This window comes from Podarcis bocagei (genome assembly GCF_964188305.1).
Source record: "Podarcis bocagei genome assembly, chromosome: 6".
Taxonomy (NCBI): Eukaryota; Metazoa; Chordata; class Lepidosauria; order Squamata; family Lacertidae; genus Podarcis; species Podarcis bocagei.
In genome coordinates this window covers 42,426,138-42,441,608 of record NC_138130.1, presented here as the reverse complement: position 1 = coordinate 42,441,608, position 15,471 = coordinate 42,426,138, and the positions used below count along the sequence as shown (strand labels likewise).

Genomic DNA, 15,471 nt, shown 5'->3' with positions numbered 1-15,471 from the left:
TATGAAGTTAACTATTCGCATTGGCTGGTATTTATGGGCCTGCAAGGAGATCAGATATTGCTTGCACAATATGTATGCACAAGCTGTGCCCAAAGGATAGATAATCAAGTATTTCCACATGAAGAAAATGATATTTGGAAGTGGATGCATTTCTTCCTCAAGCTGATTATATTACTGGTTTGCATGAGGAAAAAAGTCCTTGCTGTGCAGAAGGCCATGGAAATATTTCTGTGACATTAATCTCTTTTTGTTTTTGTTATCTGTAGCTTGCTGTATCTCAAGAGCTCAAGCTACTTAGTGTCTTGAAGTTATTTCCACATGCAAAGTAAACAAGTAGACTGCTTTTTCTCTCTCATATTCTGTCCTTGTTTTTGGCTCTATCAGTTTAATTTGAATAGCTTTCACTACTTATGTGCTCATAACAGACCAGTTCTACTTTGCATGTGTTATTAAACATTTTATTCGCCTTTTCGTTATGTCCAATTTGAGACATTTTATTCAGAAAATAAAAATTATCAGTCAATAATGCTTTGGGGCACATAACCTTAAACAAGCCTTTGGCAAGCTGGTGTCCTCTAGATACTGTAGTTCAAAACAAATGGAGGGGACCAGGTTTGTGAAGGTTGCCTAAAACCATGAATTAGTGTTGTGTGCAGAGGCTACAGTGGAAAACTGTTTAATGGCTTCCATAGAAGCCAGACTATGTAGCAATGGTTTAAAGTTAGCTTCTATATTCCAGCTTGTTTGGAAGCGATTAAGCATAGTTCCTAGTTTTGATTGCAGCTTCCTTGCTTCTTGCCCCACACATGTAAAGGAAGGAGCAAATGAACTATATGCTGAACCAAGGGGTAATATGAAAACCAGCCGTTTGTGTCTTTCCACACTATTCAGTGTGTTTGAACATATTATTTAGGTTGGAGAAGATGTGAAAATCAGAGTGGAAAATGCTTCCTTTTAAAAGTTCAATATTATTAGTTGTACAAACAATTCATTACTGATAAAGATTTGTTCTAAAATATAAAGATCTAAATTGGATATTTGTAAAGAATGCATTAATTGATTATGTTATTTTGGTAGCAGTTACACAGGAACAGCATTCAGTTTACTGATGGATATGAAGTCAAACAAGATATAGGAGTTGGCTCCTATTCGGTGTGCAAGAGATGTATACATAAAGCAACAAATATGGAATATGCAGTAAAGGTAATTAATTGTTTCAAGCATCCATAATGTTAGCACATTCTCAGTGCACTGAGGTAATTGGGTAACGGAGGCTGAGAAGCATTTTGAGGGCTATAGGTTAAGATGAAGGGAGACTGTTATAGGCTTGTAGTGAGGTGGCTTCGGCAGCTAAAGGAAATTGAGGAACTGGAAAAGCAGAAATCTGCAAACACCCAATTAATGAAAGTGTTATGAGCTTAGAAGGAAAACTGGTTTGAAGAAGGGTGGCTCTTCACACAAAAATGCTGTTTCAAATCCTCTGAGAGACTTAAAACAGTGGTTGTAGGTATGAAACAATATTGACATTGGGAAAACTGTGTTAATAATATAGTTATTGGTTCAAATATGTTTGCTCTTTTAGATAATAGACAAGAGTAAAAGAGATCCCACAGAGGAAATAGAAATCCTACTACGATACGGACAGCATCCAAATATTATTACTCTCAAAGATGTAAGTAGATGATTAGCAGCTTTATTGCAATTCAGGCATAAATATGATGCTTTTGACATGTACAGTATTTAATCTTTCATTAGGAGTCTGCAAATGCACTGCTGGGTTAGTGCAATGAAGACTGTTATGCCTTTCGATTTCAGTGGGTGTACTCGGAGTATGACTAATGTTGAATACAACTCAGTGCACAATTGAGCACTTAAATAATGTGTTACACTTTTCAGGTGTACGACGATGGGAAATGTGTGTACCTGGTAACAGAACTTATGAAAGGAGGAGAGCTGTTGGACAAAATCCTTAGGCAAAAATTTTTTTCAGAAAGAGAAGCCAGTGCTGTTCTACTGACAATAACAAAAACTGTTGAATATCTTCATGCACAAGGAGTAAGTCTGCATTCTTGAGGGATATATTTAAAATGCACTACCTAGTTAATACAGTAGATAAGTTATTCCACTGTTACAGCTCTTCAAGCTTTCATTTTATTTTAAATTCTCCCATCTGATCTGTAAGCATTAACAAACTAGTTTGCAATAGTTTGTTAGTTTGTGTAAATAGAAACCCAAGAGCCAGTTCATAACTTTTCAGTAGATATGGTGAATAAGGGCAAGCATACAAGTACCTTATGGATAATTAACTTGTAAGAATGAATGCTCATGAATATATAGATATGACCCAAAATGATAGACTATGCTCAATTAATTTATTTTGCAGTAAAGGGATGTTGATATTGGATACATTATATTCTTTTTAAATGTGGAAGGACATACAAAATAAGAATTCCATGCTTTTAATAGAAACAACAGCCATGTTTGTTTGGTTGGTTTAGGTTGTACACAGAGACTTGAAACCTAGCAACATCCTTTATGTTGATGAATCTGGCAATCCGGAATCTATTCGAATTTGTGACTTTGGCTTTGCAAAGCAGCTGAGAGCAGAAAATGGCCTTCTAATGACTCCTTGTTACACAGCAAATTTTGTTGCTCCTGAGGTAACTATCAGTATAGTTCTTTGGTGTGGAGGTGAGAGTGTGCAGTCTTATGACCTGCTTCTGATTCCTTAACTTGGGTAAAGTTACATGTGTCCTGGGCTTCCGTTTTGGCCCCATATATTGGGCTGGGCAAGCCACAGTGCTTTTCAGAGTTAGAGGTAGAACATAAGGCATTCCTGCCCCCTCTTTTTAAGAGTTTTGAGACTGTTGATACATCAAGTGGTGCACAAATGATTTAATGCTTTGTTTACCTCATAGTTATTAAGCAGAAACAATACAGTTCCTCCCCCTTTCAGTGTACTTCTATACTCATGTAGTCTTTTGAGGGTTCTTATTTTACTTGAACAGAATTTTCCTGTTTCATATTTCTTTTTGAAACAGTCCTGTGGTGGCCGTACAGTGGAATTGTCTTCACCCTGTGTGCTTGCTTCAGTGGAGTGACTTTTTAAATAACTCACACATTTTTTCTTAAATATATAATAGAAGATGCTCACTCCTTCAATACTTGCACATTTTAGGTAATAATAAATCTGCTCTGGAGGGTCACCCACCCTCTGGAGTAGATGTTGGATGTGTGCAGGAGACTGTGGGGAAAGAAGAGGGGTAGAAGAAAAACTGTTGATGAGTGGATGCCTGCTTGTGCTGCATTGGATTCCACCCATTTTTCATAACCAAAGGAATTGGCTTTTCCTTCAGAAACTAATGAAAACATTGCTTTCCATAGGTTTTAAAAAGGCAAGGCTATGATGCTGCATGTGACATATGGAGCCTTGGTGTTCTGCTTTATACAATGCTGACTGGGTATGTTTGTAGGTTCTAAATTGGAAATTGTTACATTAATTTGTAAAAGTGGATTAGAGGTTCTTGTAGCTTTTCATCTCAGAATTTCAAAACTAAGTTGATATTCTCTTGTGTCCACAAGGTATTGCCTGTGTATATACTCTGTCCTACTCCGTTACCTTGAGATCTGCTCATGTCCCCTTGCCCCGTTGTTCTGCTGTTCCTTCTTGTTCCTTCTTCCCAGTCATTCATTCATGAGGCAGATAGTGGTGATGAGAGATGAAGCTGCAGGGCTAATAGCAATACTGAATAGGTTTCAGTATTTTCTATATAAAATTAGTAACTTTTTTATTTCTGCCCTGTTCATCTGACTGGGTTGCTCCAGTCACTCTCGGTGGCTTCCAGTGTATACAAAAACATAATAGAACATTAAACGTTACAGGGCTGCCTTCAGATGTATTCTAAAGGTTGTATAGTTACTTATCCCCTTGACATATGATGATGGGAGGGCGTTCCACAGGGTGGGTGCCACTACCGAAAAGCCCCTCTGCTGACTTTCCTAAGTCTGCTGAATTCAGTAAAGATGTCAAGCTACTTCCTAACATGAATTTCCCCATAATATGAATATGCATTACTATTTTAGTGTCGTTGCAACTTGTAGTGGCTGGAAGTTAACAAGGAACTCAAAATCTTTGTGATTGTTATTATTATTTTTAGCTACACTCCATTTGCAAATGGTCCTGATGATACTCCAGAAGAAATTTTGGCACGAATAGGCAGTGGAAAGTTCTCTCTCAGTGGTGGATACTGGAATTCTGTTTCAGATACAGCAAAGGTAGCATATATGTTCTATCCGTTGTATGTTAGATGTGTTTTTGTATAACGTTTCATGGCGACATCTGAAATAGTCAACAATTTATTGTTTAACCAACTAGGTGATTATAAGACTACATCACTGTAGATAATCAAAGTTGAGCATTTAAGTAAAATTAAGTCCATGATAAAAGAAATGAGGCAAATGGGCATCCCTTGCATTAGATCTAGAGAGAGATCAGCAGAACTCTGCTCCTGAAACAGCACTTTCTTGACTCCTGCAACCCCTTGAAAGCCACTGTTGAGAGTCTAGCATTCCTCTGGAATGATATGTGATGGTACATGAGACTGAGGTCAGAAGACACAATTTGTTTCCTCCCTTTAAGTCACTTATTTGGAAGTAAATGCACACACTTGGAAGTACACAGCTGCAAGAACAGGGGAAGCACTTTTCCAAGATTCAGAAAATGTGGGCTTTTCACAGGAATTGTCTTCAGCTGAATAGAACTTAATGAGGATGGAGGTACTTGCAATCAGGGTAAAGATTTGAGGCAGTAGACTGATGCCTTATCTGCAGATGCAGAAGGTGGGGGAGAGGAGGAGCTAAGCAAAAAGGGACAAAGCTTGCTGAAAACAGAAGATGCTCTCAGCCCTGCCACCCACTCAGTTACAGACCATGCTTAGGATATTTGGGGGGCATGTCACTAATCTTACAATCTTATAAATTATAAATGAATATGCATTTCCTTCCAGTGATTGAAGTTGCAGACTATGTCTTTAAAATGTGATGGACAACTTAAACAAACAAACCACCATTGGAACTCTAGTATGTTGCTGAATGGTGATTTATTTAAATTAATATCCTCCAGATGTTTTTAAGAAGTCTCTCTGTATTCCTGCTCCTCTTTCTTGATAACAGACCTTTATCCCTATAGCATTTGAAAATATATTTGGAAATATGAGAAATGAATAATCTGAAACATTTTTATCTGAGTGTATGTAGTTTTGTGAGATTCAAAATCTTAGAATTGTTGCATATTTTAAGCCTTAAAACACATGCCTAATTAGTTCTGTTATATTATTAATAGGACTTGGTTTCAAAAATGCTTCATGTTGACCCTCATCAGAGGTTGACTGCTGCCCAGGTCTTGAGACATCCGTGGATTGTCCACTGTGACCAGTTGCCTCAGTTCCAGCTAAACAGGCAAGATGCTCCACATCTTGTGAAGGTAAAAACACGCATTTGTATAACTGTGTTTTTTCATCTCTCCCCCCCCCCTTTAAATTTGCAATCTGCCTGCATATCCTTCCATTTTCCCAAGTACCCTGTCACTGGCTGCACTTCCATTCCATAGAGTGCCCCATTACTATTCCTACCCCTCGCCCCATTAAACTGCAGTTTCTACTTCCGTTTTGTTGTTTGTGCCTGCTAGATTTTCTGAAGCTACATATCAGTTGCAGCACTGATTTGCTGAAATTCTGTAATAGTACTTCCATCACTGGGGAAACAAACCGTTACACTGTTAAACAGGGACTCCCTTCTCTATAGCTTAAATCACAATTCAGTTATAGATGTCTGTGGATTCAGTAACAATGTAAAAATGTACCTAGTTTGTATTATTCTATTTGTCACCAGCTCTGGCCTGCAGGATCAAAATGTAAAAATGCACAATAGAATACGGAACATGGAGTGGATTAGAGAGTCCTTCTCCCTAGGCTTATGATCTAAAAGACACAAAGGAAAAGGAATTGGTAGCGGGGGAAAGAAAACTCAAGTCACTATATCCCCAGACACTGTGGGCAATGTGAACCAAAATGACACAAAATAAATCTAGAGCTGTGCAAACGACGCTTCAGTGTTAAAAAAAGGTTGGATTTGTGAAGAGTGGGTCAACTTGCACATTATAATGTGCTGCTTGTTTAAACTAAAAATAGCCCCTAATCACTTTTATTGATTTTGAATCACATTACAATTATTTTTTCAACCTTTTTATTTTTAGGGTGCCATGGCTGCTACATACTCAGCATTGAACCGCAATCAGTCGCCAGTTTTAGAGCCAGTGGGCCGTTCTACCCTTGCTCAGCGAAGAGGAGTCAAAAAAATTACCTCAACTGCCCTGTGAAGTGACCTTAGTTGAAAAATGTGGTACCATAATACGATGATAGCACAAATCATGGCAACAGGTAGCACATATCCAAGATACCTGCAAGCACACTGTTCCAGCTGGTACCTATTATGCTGCTGCTCCTGCTTTCATCTGTTCTTGCTTTAAACTATCAGTGGCAAAATATTGCCCTTCAGATGGAATATAAAGTGGAATCAATGGGAAATGAACTATTCATGGAGATAGTAGAATTCCATACACCCGTCACATTAAATACACTGAATGAAGCACTCTCTCCCCATATAGCATTATTTTTATAGGGAATATTTTTACTCCCTTTAAAATATTCTTCGTTACATGTATGGATGGACAGATTATGTTAAGCACTTAGCTTAAACAGTATGTTTATATTAGCACTGTATTATTTGTGCCATCCAGCATTTTATATGTTTTTGTAAACTTTTCATAAGCAGTACATTTCTGTACTGTTTCCTTTTACATGCCTTCTATTTAGACTAATTGAATTTGACAATTACGTTTGATTAAATGGTTAATCAATATGGTTAACATCTCTAAAGCAGCTTGACTGTTAAACAGCTATTGAATGTAATTCTGTGAATGTGTTTTGTGTATGTCTCTCCACAGACATATGGTTAGAAGTCATGGGAATCCAGAGCTGTTGACGGATTTAATGGCACATTAGGTTTCTCACCATCAGACATGTGGAATTGAATCTGTACTGACATGAAAAAGCAACTGTGTATCTCCAGTGTGCATGTCCTTTTTGTGGACATTGGACACCATGGCAAAATAGTTTAACCAGTTTTGTTGTGTTTAGTTGTAATTGGTCATCTAAAACCCAAAACTTTGCTGCTTCAAGAGTAGGGATAACTCTTTCACAGAGCTAAACTGAAATAGGGTGGGAAATGGAACATTTAAAGCTAAAGCAGTGCATTATCTATTAATGAGCATGCCAGCAAAAGGAAAAAAAGTCAGGAAATTGCAGTTAGGAGGTTGGCTGAACTTAGGCTATTTTCAGCTTGCAATCCAAAGCAGAATGGCATTTGAGTTGAATGGGGATGTGCCCAGTGTCTTCAGCCTTTCCTAGTGGCTCTGCTATTAGCATTGGACTTTTGGTCATTGCTAGTCAATCAGCTGGCCAGCTAAGGCTACAATCCTAACCACACATAACTAATGACTAAGCCTGAAGACCACAGTGTGGCCTGGACTTTTGTTTTTATTATTTTAATAAGAAAGTGGGGAAAGGTCTGTGTTCCCAGCTTGTTTGAATTGTCTTGGAGTACTTGTTTTCTGGGAAATATTGAAGTTGTATTTACTAAAAAGTTTGATATGTTGAAGTACAGCATAATTTTGACGGATCATCCCAGAGTTCTGCCAAAGATTTTTTTTTATTTAATAGCAGTGTTTCTGAGTTTTGAAAACAATTTAGTCCTAATTCAGTGTGTTAAACAAAATAGCAGCAAGATAGGCAGCGAGTAGTAGTTTCCTTGGGTCTTACAAATGCTTACCTTTTCTAAGGTCACTCAGCCCCATATAGTATTCTTAGTCTTCCTCTTGTAGTAACTTCTAGTTCTTTGCATCATGCCTTGCCTTACAAACTCATGCAGTTCCTTTGGTTTTGTTGTTTCAGGTTATTTTATTTTTTATTTATAAATAGTATTTCGAAAGCATGCTTTTTCTTTCCTTCCACATCAGACTAGTCTGCAAATCAAGCCTGTGCTTAGAAGCTGCTAATCTAGCCACCCAGAGGCCTTTAATTTACTATCTCTTTATTTGTTGTATTTTGAAATCCAGTTTTCTTCTGTTATGTTTGGAAATCTTTTTAATAATTAGACAAGTTGCCAGCAATCTTCCTTGCAGCAACAAATCCAAAATTTCTTATCCCCTCTGTCCTCAATCCCATAGTTAAAGAGACAATTGTTACTCAATGACATTTCATATAGATGTGGTAGAACTAAAATATCTGGGCAGTCAACATCCCTTGTTCTTCATTCATGTGATTTGGAGTGTTCTGTGCAAAGAATGAGCCAGCTACCTTTTCTAGTTGGGTTTCCTGAATATTGTCTCTGAAGTATTGATCTGATATTGTGGATTCAGAGTATCAGCATAGGAATTGGTGCTGGGGGGCTGCAGGGGGAATTGGCAGAAATCTCCCTGTCCTCCTGTGTAAGCCTCTGCTGTTTCTCAGACCCCTTTTTAAGTGGAAAGGCAATACCGGACCCAAGCATCTTATGCTTCTTTTACTCTATTTTTAATCAGATATTTTCAATAGGCTGCTATTTTAGCTCTGTGGTCCTTCGTGTATTTCATTCTTAACTAGAGTAGTCCTCAACTACTAGTTGATTAGCACAATAATACCTCTGAAGCACTTACGACGCAATTCATAACTGTTTAATCAGACATTCCATTTGTGTCTCTGGACTTGTGAAGAGACAAGCTAAAAAAACTCAGCATTTTTTAAAAAATACTCCCTGTTTCCCACAAATAAATCAACCCAAAGGAAGGAAACATATCATTTCCATGGTCAAGCTTATTCAATCTTGTCATAGATGGGCTAGCGTAAGTTGTAAGATCGCTATCATATCTTAAATTTGATAAGGATGCTAAAAATGCTTGCAGCTATTGGCTAAAATCCAGTATTTTGGCAAATCATTTTAAAATAAATCAATAGCAACGTAAGAGATATCAATATTGTTCTCCTTGGCATTAACGAACAGTTGCCTTGGGAAACTGAACTGCAGTAACTTGGGCTTTCTACCTGTGATCTCAAATTAGTTAACACATTTCACGAACCTGTAGGAAACTATTTTAGTCTCGTGCAAAGGAAGACCTCTTTCAGGGATTGCTTTGTCATTGAGGGTTTTTTTATCAGATGCTTTAAAGATGCTTGTCTTTTTGCATTTGCGTTAGATCTATTCATAAGTCATCATTCTGCTTTGGTAGCTTTGCTCTTGAGAAAGAGGCGCGTCTTAATTTAAATCATTCCCTTAATGTTATGTTTACAAAATAACTTTGCACAGTTGGATTCAAGTATATCCAGTTTTGCATTGTTCGCTTGGGCTTTGCAACATCCAGCTTCTCATCCAGGGCCACTCAGGCTGCAACCCCACTTACTAGAAAGTAAGCCCTGATCAACACAATAGGATTTATTTCTGAGTAAATATGCAACAGAATTGCACTGTAAATCTGAAAATGTTACTCTTGAGTGAAAACTCACCTGACCCTAGAAAAATGTGAACTACTTTAGGCTAGTGTTTGTTACTATGTCTCCCTAGAGTAAAATTCAGTTGTTCATCCTAGCATTGCTGCTACAGCAGAACTTTTCCACTAATGAAGGAAGAACAATGGGGATTATTTGTTGATTCCCCGGTCCTCCTCCTCTCCAGAACTAATTTTCAGGGGCACTGAGGGCCATAGTCAGGATGGGGAGTCCAGAAAATATACCTCCCCTCTTCCTCTATTAGCGGATGCCACCTGCCGGATCACAATCCTCGCGCCTTGTGTAGGGGCAGCAATTAGTTAGTCCCTAGTTACACACTTTTTCTTATACAAGCACTCCTTCCTCTACCTAAACTCCGCTTTATAACAAGTTAGCTTTCTGGACAACACTCTACAGCAATAACGTTGGCTTGTTTCAAACAAGACACATCTATATCCAAATCCAGAATTTTTTTACTGTCTACATCCAGCTTTTCTTTGCTGTGTAGTAATGCATTAATATGGGAATGGAAAATGGTTTCAGTGTTGCAATGACTGTCTCATACTCACAGGAGAATCAGGATTCTGCAAAAAAAGATGTATAGGTGCACATGATTCAGAAGATAAGTTGTACTGCTTCAATTTTGGCTTTTTCTGAATACTTCAGGCAGTGATCAGGGAGGCTCATTTTCATTTTCTTTAGAGAGGTCCCTCAACTAACGGAAACATATTTAAATTTAAGAAACCATTGATTTGGTTGGCCTTATTTTACACATGGATATGCTCACCCCAGCTCAGTTATATGCTAGAAACTATTTAACACCAAGTAATTTTACAGTTCCTCTAGTGCTCACAAACCTGTTCCCTTTAGCGCTATTTCTTAGTAGGCTGATTTCTTAAAAGATTTTAAACCAAAGGATAAAATTTGCAACTACTGTAAAATATAACTGCAAAATCGTGTTATTTTTTATATCTGAGAGGAACTACCAGTCTACTGCTTTTGCTTTCTGTCTGTGGCTTAAAATATTGGTATCAACAATGCAGTTATCACTGAAGCCCCCCAAATATTCAAGAAATCATGCGTTTACTAAATTTGATTGAATTGTCAAACTAGTTGCTTTAAAATAGATTCTGTGATGGATGACAAAAGGCAAACTCATTTAGAGTGTTTAGGACTGTTGACTTACCCAAGATTTTTGGAGGGTAAGTTTGAAAAAAATAATTCACAATAAAATAGCCCAACTCAGTCCTTTAATCCTTTCAGTGATGATCATCTACATAGCTCAGTTGTTTAGAACATGGTGCTGAAAAACCCTTTCACTGGTCTTGCTCACATTTTCCCTTCCACAAAGTTAATATTCCCTGTGTATTCATAACTGTGGTAAGAGAAATAAATATGCCTACTAAGATTCAGAATTGGCACCTTTGAAACCACTTTAAAATGTCAGGACCCTTAAGACACTCATATGAATGTAAGGAATTTACATTTTCATTACTCTCAATATATAAACTGGATATTCTGAATTTATTGCTACGCGATAGAGAGGTGGCAATAATTTGTCAGCTTAATTTATAGCTCTGGTAACATGAAGCAGCTTTCCAAGGCCCAACAAGCCACCCTGTGACAAGATGTCAAACCGCAGGATTTTCCTCAAATACGCACTGTACTGGTTTTATGACATCTCAAAAGTACTCTTTACTGTATTTTCTTTTCCCTACAAGTATGATATGGAAAGAAAGAAAGGGTTTGAGAACTGCAGTTGGATGTCCAGCAAAACAAAATAAATTAGTAGTTATGTTCTCAATATCCGAGCAGGAGAAAACTGAGATTTCTTACAATCATTCTTGTTAGATTAGCTGTCTGTCAAGACCAAGCAAGCAAAGTATTTAAAATTGATTTTTAAATACAGAATCAGGGCATAAGGAAATAATTGTATGTAGTTTTGTTGTAGTAAATGTAGTAGATGAACTGAAGCATTGCTTTTCTGGTAATGGAAAGGAAGGCTTTTGTTCAGAGGCATGTGAATCCTTGGTAAGCAGTAATGAATGGCTTTTAACTCATGAAAGTGATGTATATGATTAGCTTTATCTTTATACTTCTGACCTAGGGAAAGTGCACTCATGAGGGATGTAATTATTTTAACAGTTTTAGTGAAGGGAGGGGGAATCTACATAAGAGATTTTTTTTTAATATCAGAAAATATTTTTCTACAGTTATGTACAATCATTCTTTATATTGACTTCTTCAGCATGGCATGCAAGTCTAAGGTACAACAAAAGGACCTGACTGTATTGTACCTTTAGAGTAGAAAATTAAAATAGCATCTGTTGGATGCTTTTGTTAGCATCATAGAACTGAAGTGCTGATAAGGAGACTAAAGGACTGATAACTTCTGATGGTTTTATTGAGAGCTATGTATGTTTTCAAAAAATACTGTATATGTGTAATCGGAAATGTTCCAGATATAACCACAGATGAGCCTTGAAAGAGAGATACAATTGCTTGTATCCTTGTCAAAGGGCAGGTTTTGTAGTCTTCAAAAGAAATTGAATTTATACAGCAAATAAACTTTCAAAGATATATTAATGTGTGCGTTTCAAGTCATCTGCCACTTCTCTCATTACAAAACAAGTATTATTCATTAGTTGTGTGATTCTTAGCTTGTTCACATTATGTTGTATGGAATAGAGTCTCCTCTGTGCTCTGAAGCCTATTGTGCATGCCTGAATAAGTAGTAGAGGTGCCCACAAATAATAGTTGGCAAACATGCCAAACTAACCTTTTTAGACTCCTGTAGTAAATGAAGAATTTCTAGAGCAGGCAGAAGTTGTGTTATAGACTTGCATGGCCTTCACGTCCAAAGTCCAGCATGACCTAGTTTCTCCTACCCCTCTTCAGAAACTGCATATGATTATGCTGGCCTCTGGAGCAGGCTGCTTCTTGCACCAAAGCTTTGTGTAACCAACTAGAAACTCCCTACTGCAGCCAATCCCAGTGGAACTTGGTTGGACTGTCAGGGAGACCCACTTGCAAAGGAGCAATTAGAAGATTTAGGGAAGCTCCAGCTCATGGGCCCTACGGCCAAATGAAAACCTGGAGGGAGAATAAAATTCCATGAGCAAATGGCAGATCCATTCATCTGATCAGCAAGTATAAATGATCCTGACCCACCTAAAGATTCACAGGGTTTTCATTTGCTGGTAAGTTTTATATACTTGTTTAAATAACCTTTGTCTACCAAAATGCCAGTTTTTAAGAAGTCAAATGTTTAACTTCATTGGTATGAAATCTCCCATACAACCTCCCTCCCTGTGCTGCATATTCTGGCATGGAACATACCAAGAAAAAAACATAAACACCACACAATTCAGTTGTTGATAAGTGTATTCATAGCTGCGTGGAGTCCCATCCACAGGGAAACTGGGGTGTGGGGTGGCACACTACATACTGTTAACACTGGTATGCTAAATTAGGCCTCTACAGTGACACTGGGTTTCTGATGCCCTTGCCTTCACAAACCAGTCGACTGCTGATCTCTTTGCTGCTGCAAACTGATGAAGCTATAATTTAGAACTGTGGCTTTCAAATTCTGAGCTAGAGAACAGGAGTTCTTTGAACTTATCAGATCTTCAATAAGATAACAGTGGATAAGCTTCCCAGAAAGGCAGTTTGCCAGTCCATAGCAATCTGCCTCTGTGATCTGCAACTACAGGATGAGTTCAGTATATTCTATTTAGAGCAGGGGAAGTTAATGTGGTGCCTCCAGATGTTGCTAGAGTAGAAGAAACACCATAGTACACCTGCATCAGCACAACTGGACTCCTTCATTTGCCCCATCTGCAATAAAAACATGTCTTCTCCCTATTGGTCTCTACAGCCACAGTAGGTGCTGCAACTCTCGCAATGGTTTGACTTTATCCCCAAAGGCGCACACTTCCATAGTCTCCAGGATGCCAACCAGGATTCTCATCTTTCTTGACATTTTGCCATGTTGGCTGGGGATGATAGGAACTGGAGCCCAATGATATGTGAAAGGTCACAGGGATCTCACCTCTGATGTAGACTATGTTCTCAGTTGTATATTGGACCTAATCATTGCCCTATAGACCTAGTACTGTGTACAGAATGGCTTTAGAAAAGGTCCTTAAATCTTTTCTTATACACAAGATTCATTGGACAAGATAAAAGTTCTCTAAAATATACCGTAGCTTCTCTTTTTCAAGGTCTGATGAAAAACCCCACAGTCTATAAACATTTGTCCAACAAATCAGCTGGACAAGAGTAATTGAATTTGAAAATGACTGATGTAGGCTGTCAGAGCTACATTTATTTTTCTCACTGTCCACAAATTAGCATTATATCTAAAAGAAAGGTCAAAATCCAGAGTTGGAACAATACATTTATTAGGATCAATCAAGTTAAAAAATAAGAGAGCAAGCTTTCTTCAGAACACTCCAATTGTCAGGCAAAGGGGGGGGGGAAGGAAAGCTGCCCTGAGGTTGAAGAAATATAATCTGCATTTAATAGAGCACAGAAGATAGAGTTAGGACCAGATTTTACTGTATTTACTTGCATTTAATGTTCACCTTTTTTGGCCAAATTACGTTGCGAAAATTAAGGTACACATAAGATTTGATGGTGCATTAGACTTGCTCTGTATCTGTGTCCTTCAGGGCACAGTGGAGTACAGTGGTACCTCGCAAGACGAATGCCTCGCAAGACAAAAAACTCGCTAGACGAAAGGGTTTTTTGTTTTTTGAGCTGCTTCGCAAGATGATTTTCCCTATGGGCTTGCTTCGCAAGATGGAAACGTCTTGCAAGTTTGTTTCCTTTTTCTTAACACCGTTAATACAGTTGCGACTTGACTTCGAGGAGCAACTCATAGAACGTGGTGTGGTAGCCTTTTTTGAGGTTTTTAAAGACTTTGGTGATTTTTGAAGCTTTTCCAAAACTTTCCTGACACCGTGCTTCACAAGACGAAAAAAATCGCAAGACGACAAAACTCGCAGAACGAATTAATTTCGTCTTGCGAGGCACCACTGTATCATTTGCCACTGCTGGATCCCTATCTGCAATGGCACACTAGCAGGCAGGTGGAAGCTCTCATTGAAGTGAATGGGATATTTCCCCCTTTATACTAATTTCTTGTAGGTGCTGTGGTCTAAACCACTGAGCCTCTTGGGCTTGCCGATCAGGTTTGTGCTCTGGTTTGTGTTCTGTTGCGCCAGAAGCAGCTTAGTCATGCTGGCCACATGACCCAGAAAAACTGTCTGCGGACAAATGCCAGCTCCCTCAGCCTGTAAAGTGAGATGAGCACCGCAACCCCAGAGTCATCTGAGCCTGGACTTAACTGTCAGGGTTTTTTTAACCTTTTTTTACTAATTTACTAATTTCTAGCATAGGGCCCTGATCCTTATTGGGAGCATAGTGGAAGACAAAAGATTAAAGTACTCCTACTCAGTATGCAAGATTAAGATTAAACCCCTTTGGCAAATTGATCTTAGAAACACCTGTGGGCACAGATGTGGAGCTAATAAACCAAAACCAATTGGTCCTTAATTGGATTAGCTTTGACTCAAGGCAGTAAAGTCCTATATTCAGATGGTAAAAATGATTTACCATCTGAATATAGGACTCAGCAAGTTTCTTCCAGCCGTTATGTATTTGGCTTTTTGGCTTCTTCTCTCATCCTATTGTTTCATAGAATCCTAGAACTGTAGAGTTGGAAGGGACCCTGAGGGTCATCTAGTCCAACCCCCTGCAATGCAGGAATCTCAAATAAATCATAACAGAATCATAGAATTGTACATCACTTAAAATTAAACCCCTTCTTCACTGATTTAAGCCCCACTACATTTCTCTTTAATCTTAAAAAGTCATGGCTGGTGAGTGA

General features: G+C 38.2%; 1 protein-coding gene across 2 annotated transcripts in view; it reads left to right on the top strand.

Annotated features, from left to right (window-relative positions):
- The window catches only part of RPS6KA3 (ribosomal protein S6 kinase A3), a 42,126-nt gene extending 29,968 nt beyond the window's left edge, over window positions 1-12,158 (top strand). Inside the window, exons 15-22 of one of the 2 annotated variants that reach the window (XM_081199438.1) lie at window positions 1,081-1,203; window positions 1,583-1,672; window positions 1,897-2,055; window positions 2,499-2,660; window positions 3,385-3,461; window positions 4,158-4,275; window positions 5,342-5,482; window positions 6,254-12,158. In XM_081199438.1, the coding sequence (XP_081055564.1) occupies window positions 1,081-1,203; window positions 1,583-1,672; window positions 1,897-2,055; window positions 2,499-2,660; window positions 3,385-3,461; window positions 4,158-4,275; window positions 5,342-5,482; window positions 6,254-6,376 (993 nt within the window). In that variant the 3' untranslated portion in view covers window positions 6,377-12,158. Of the gene's footprint in view, window positions 1-1,077; window positions 1,204-1,582; window positions 1,673-1,896; window positions 2,056-2,498; window positions 2,661-3,384; window positions 3,462-4,157; window positions 4,276-5,341; window positions 5,483-6,253 lie in introns of both variants that reach the window. The other variant, XM_081199437.1, reaches the window with a different exon arrangement.
- Window positions 12,159-15,471: the final 3,313 nt, after the last annotated feature.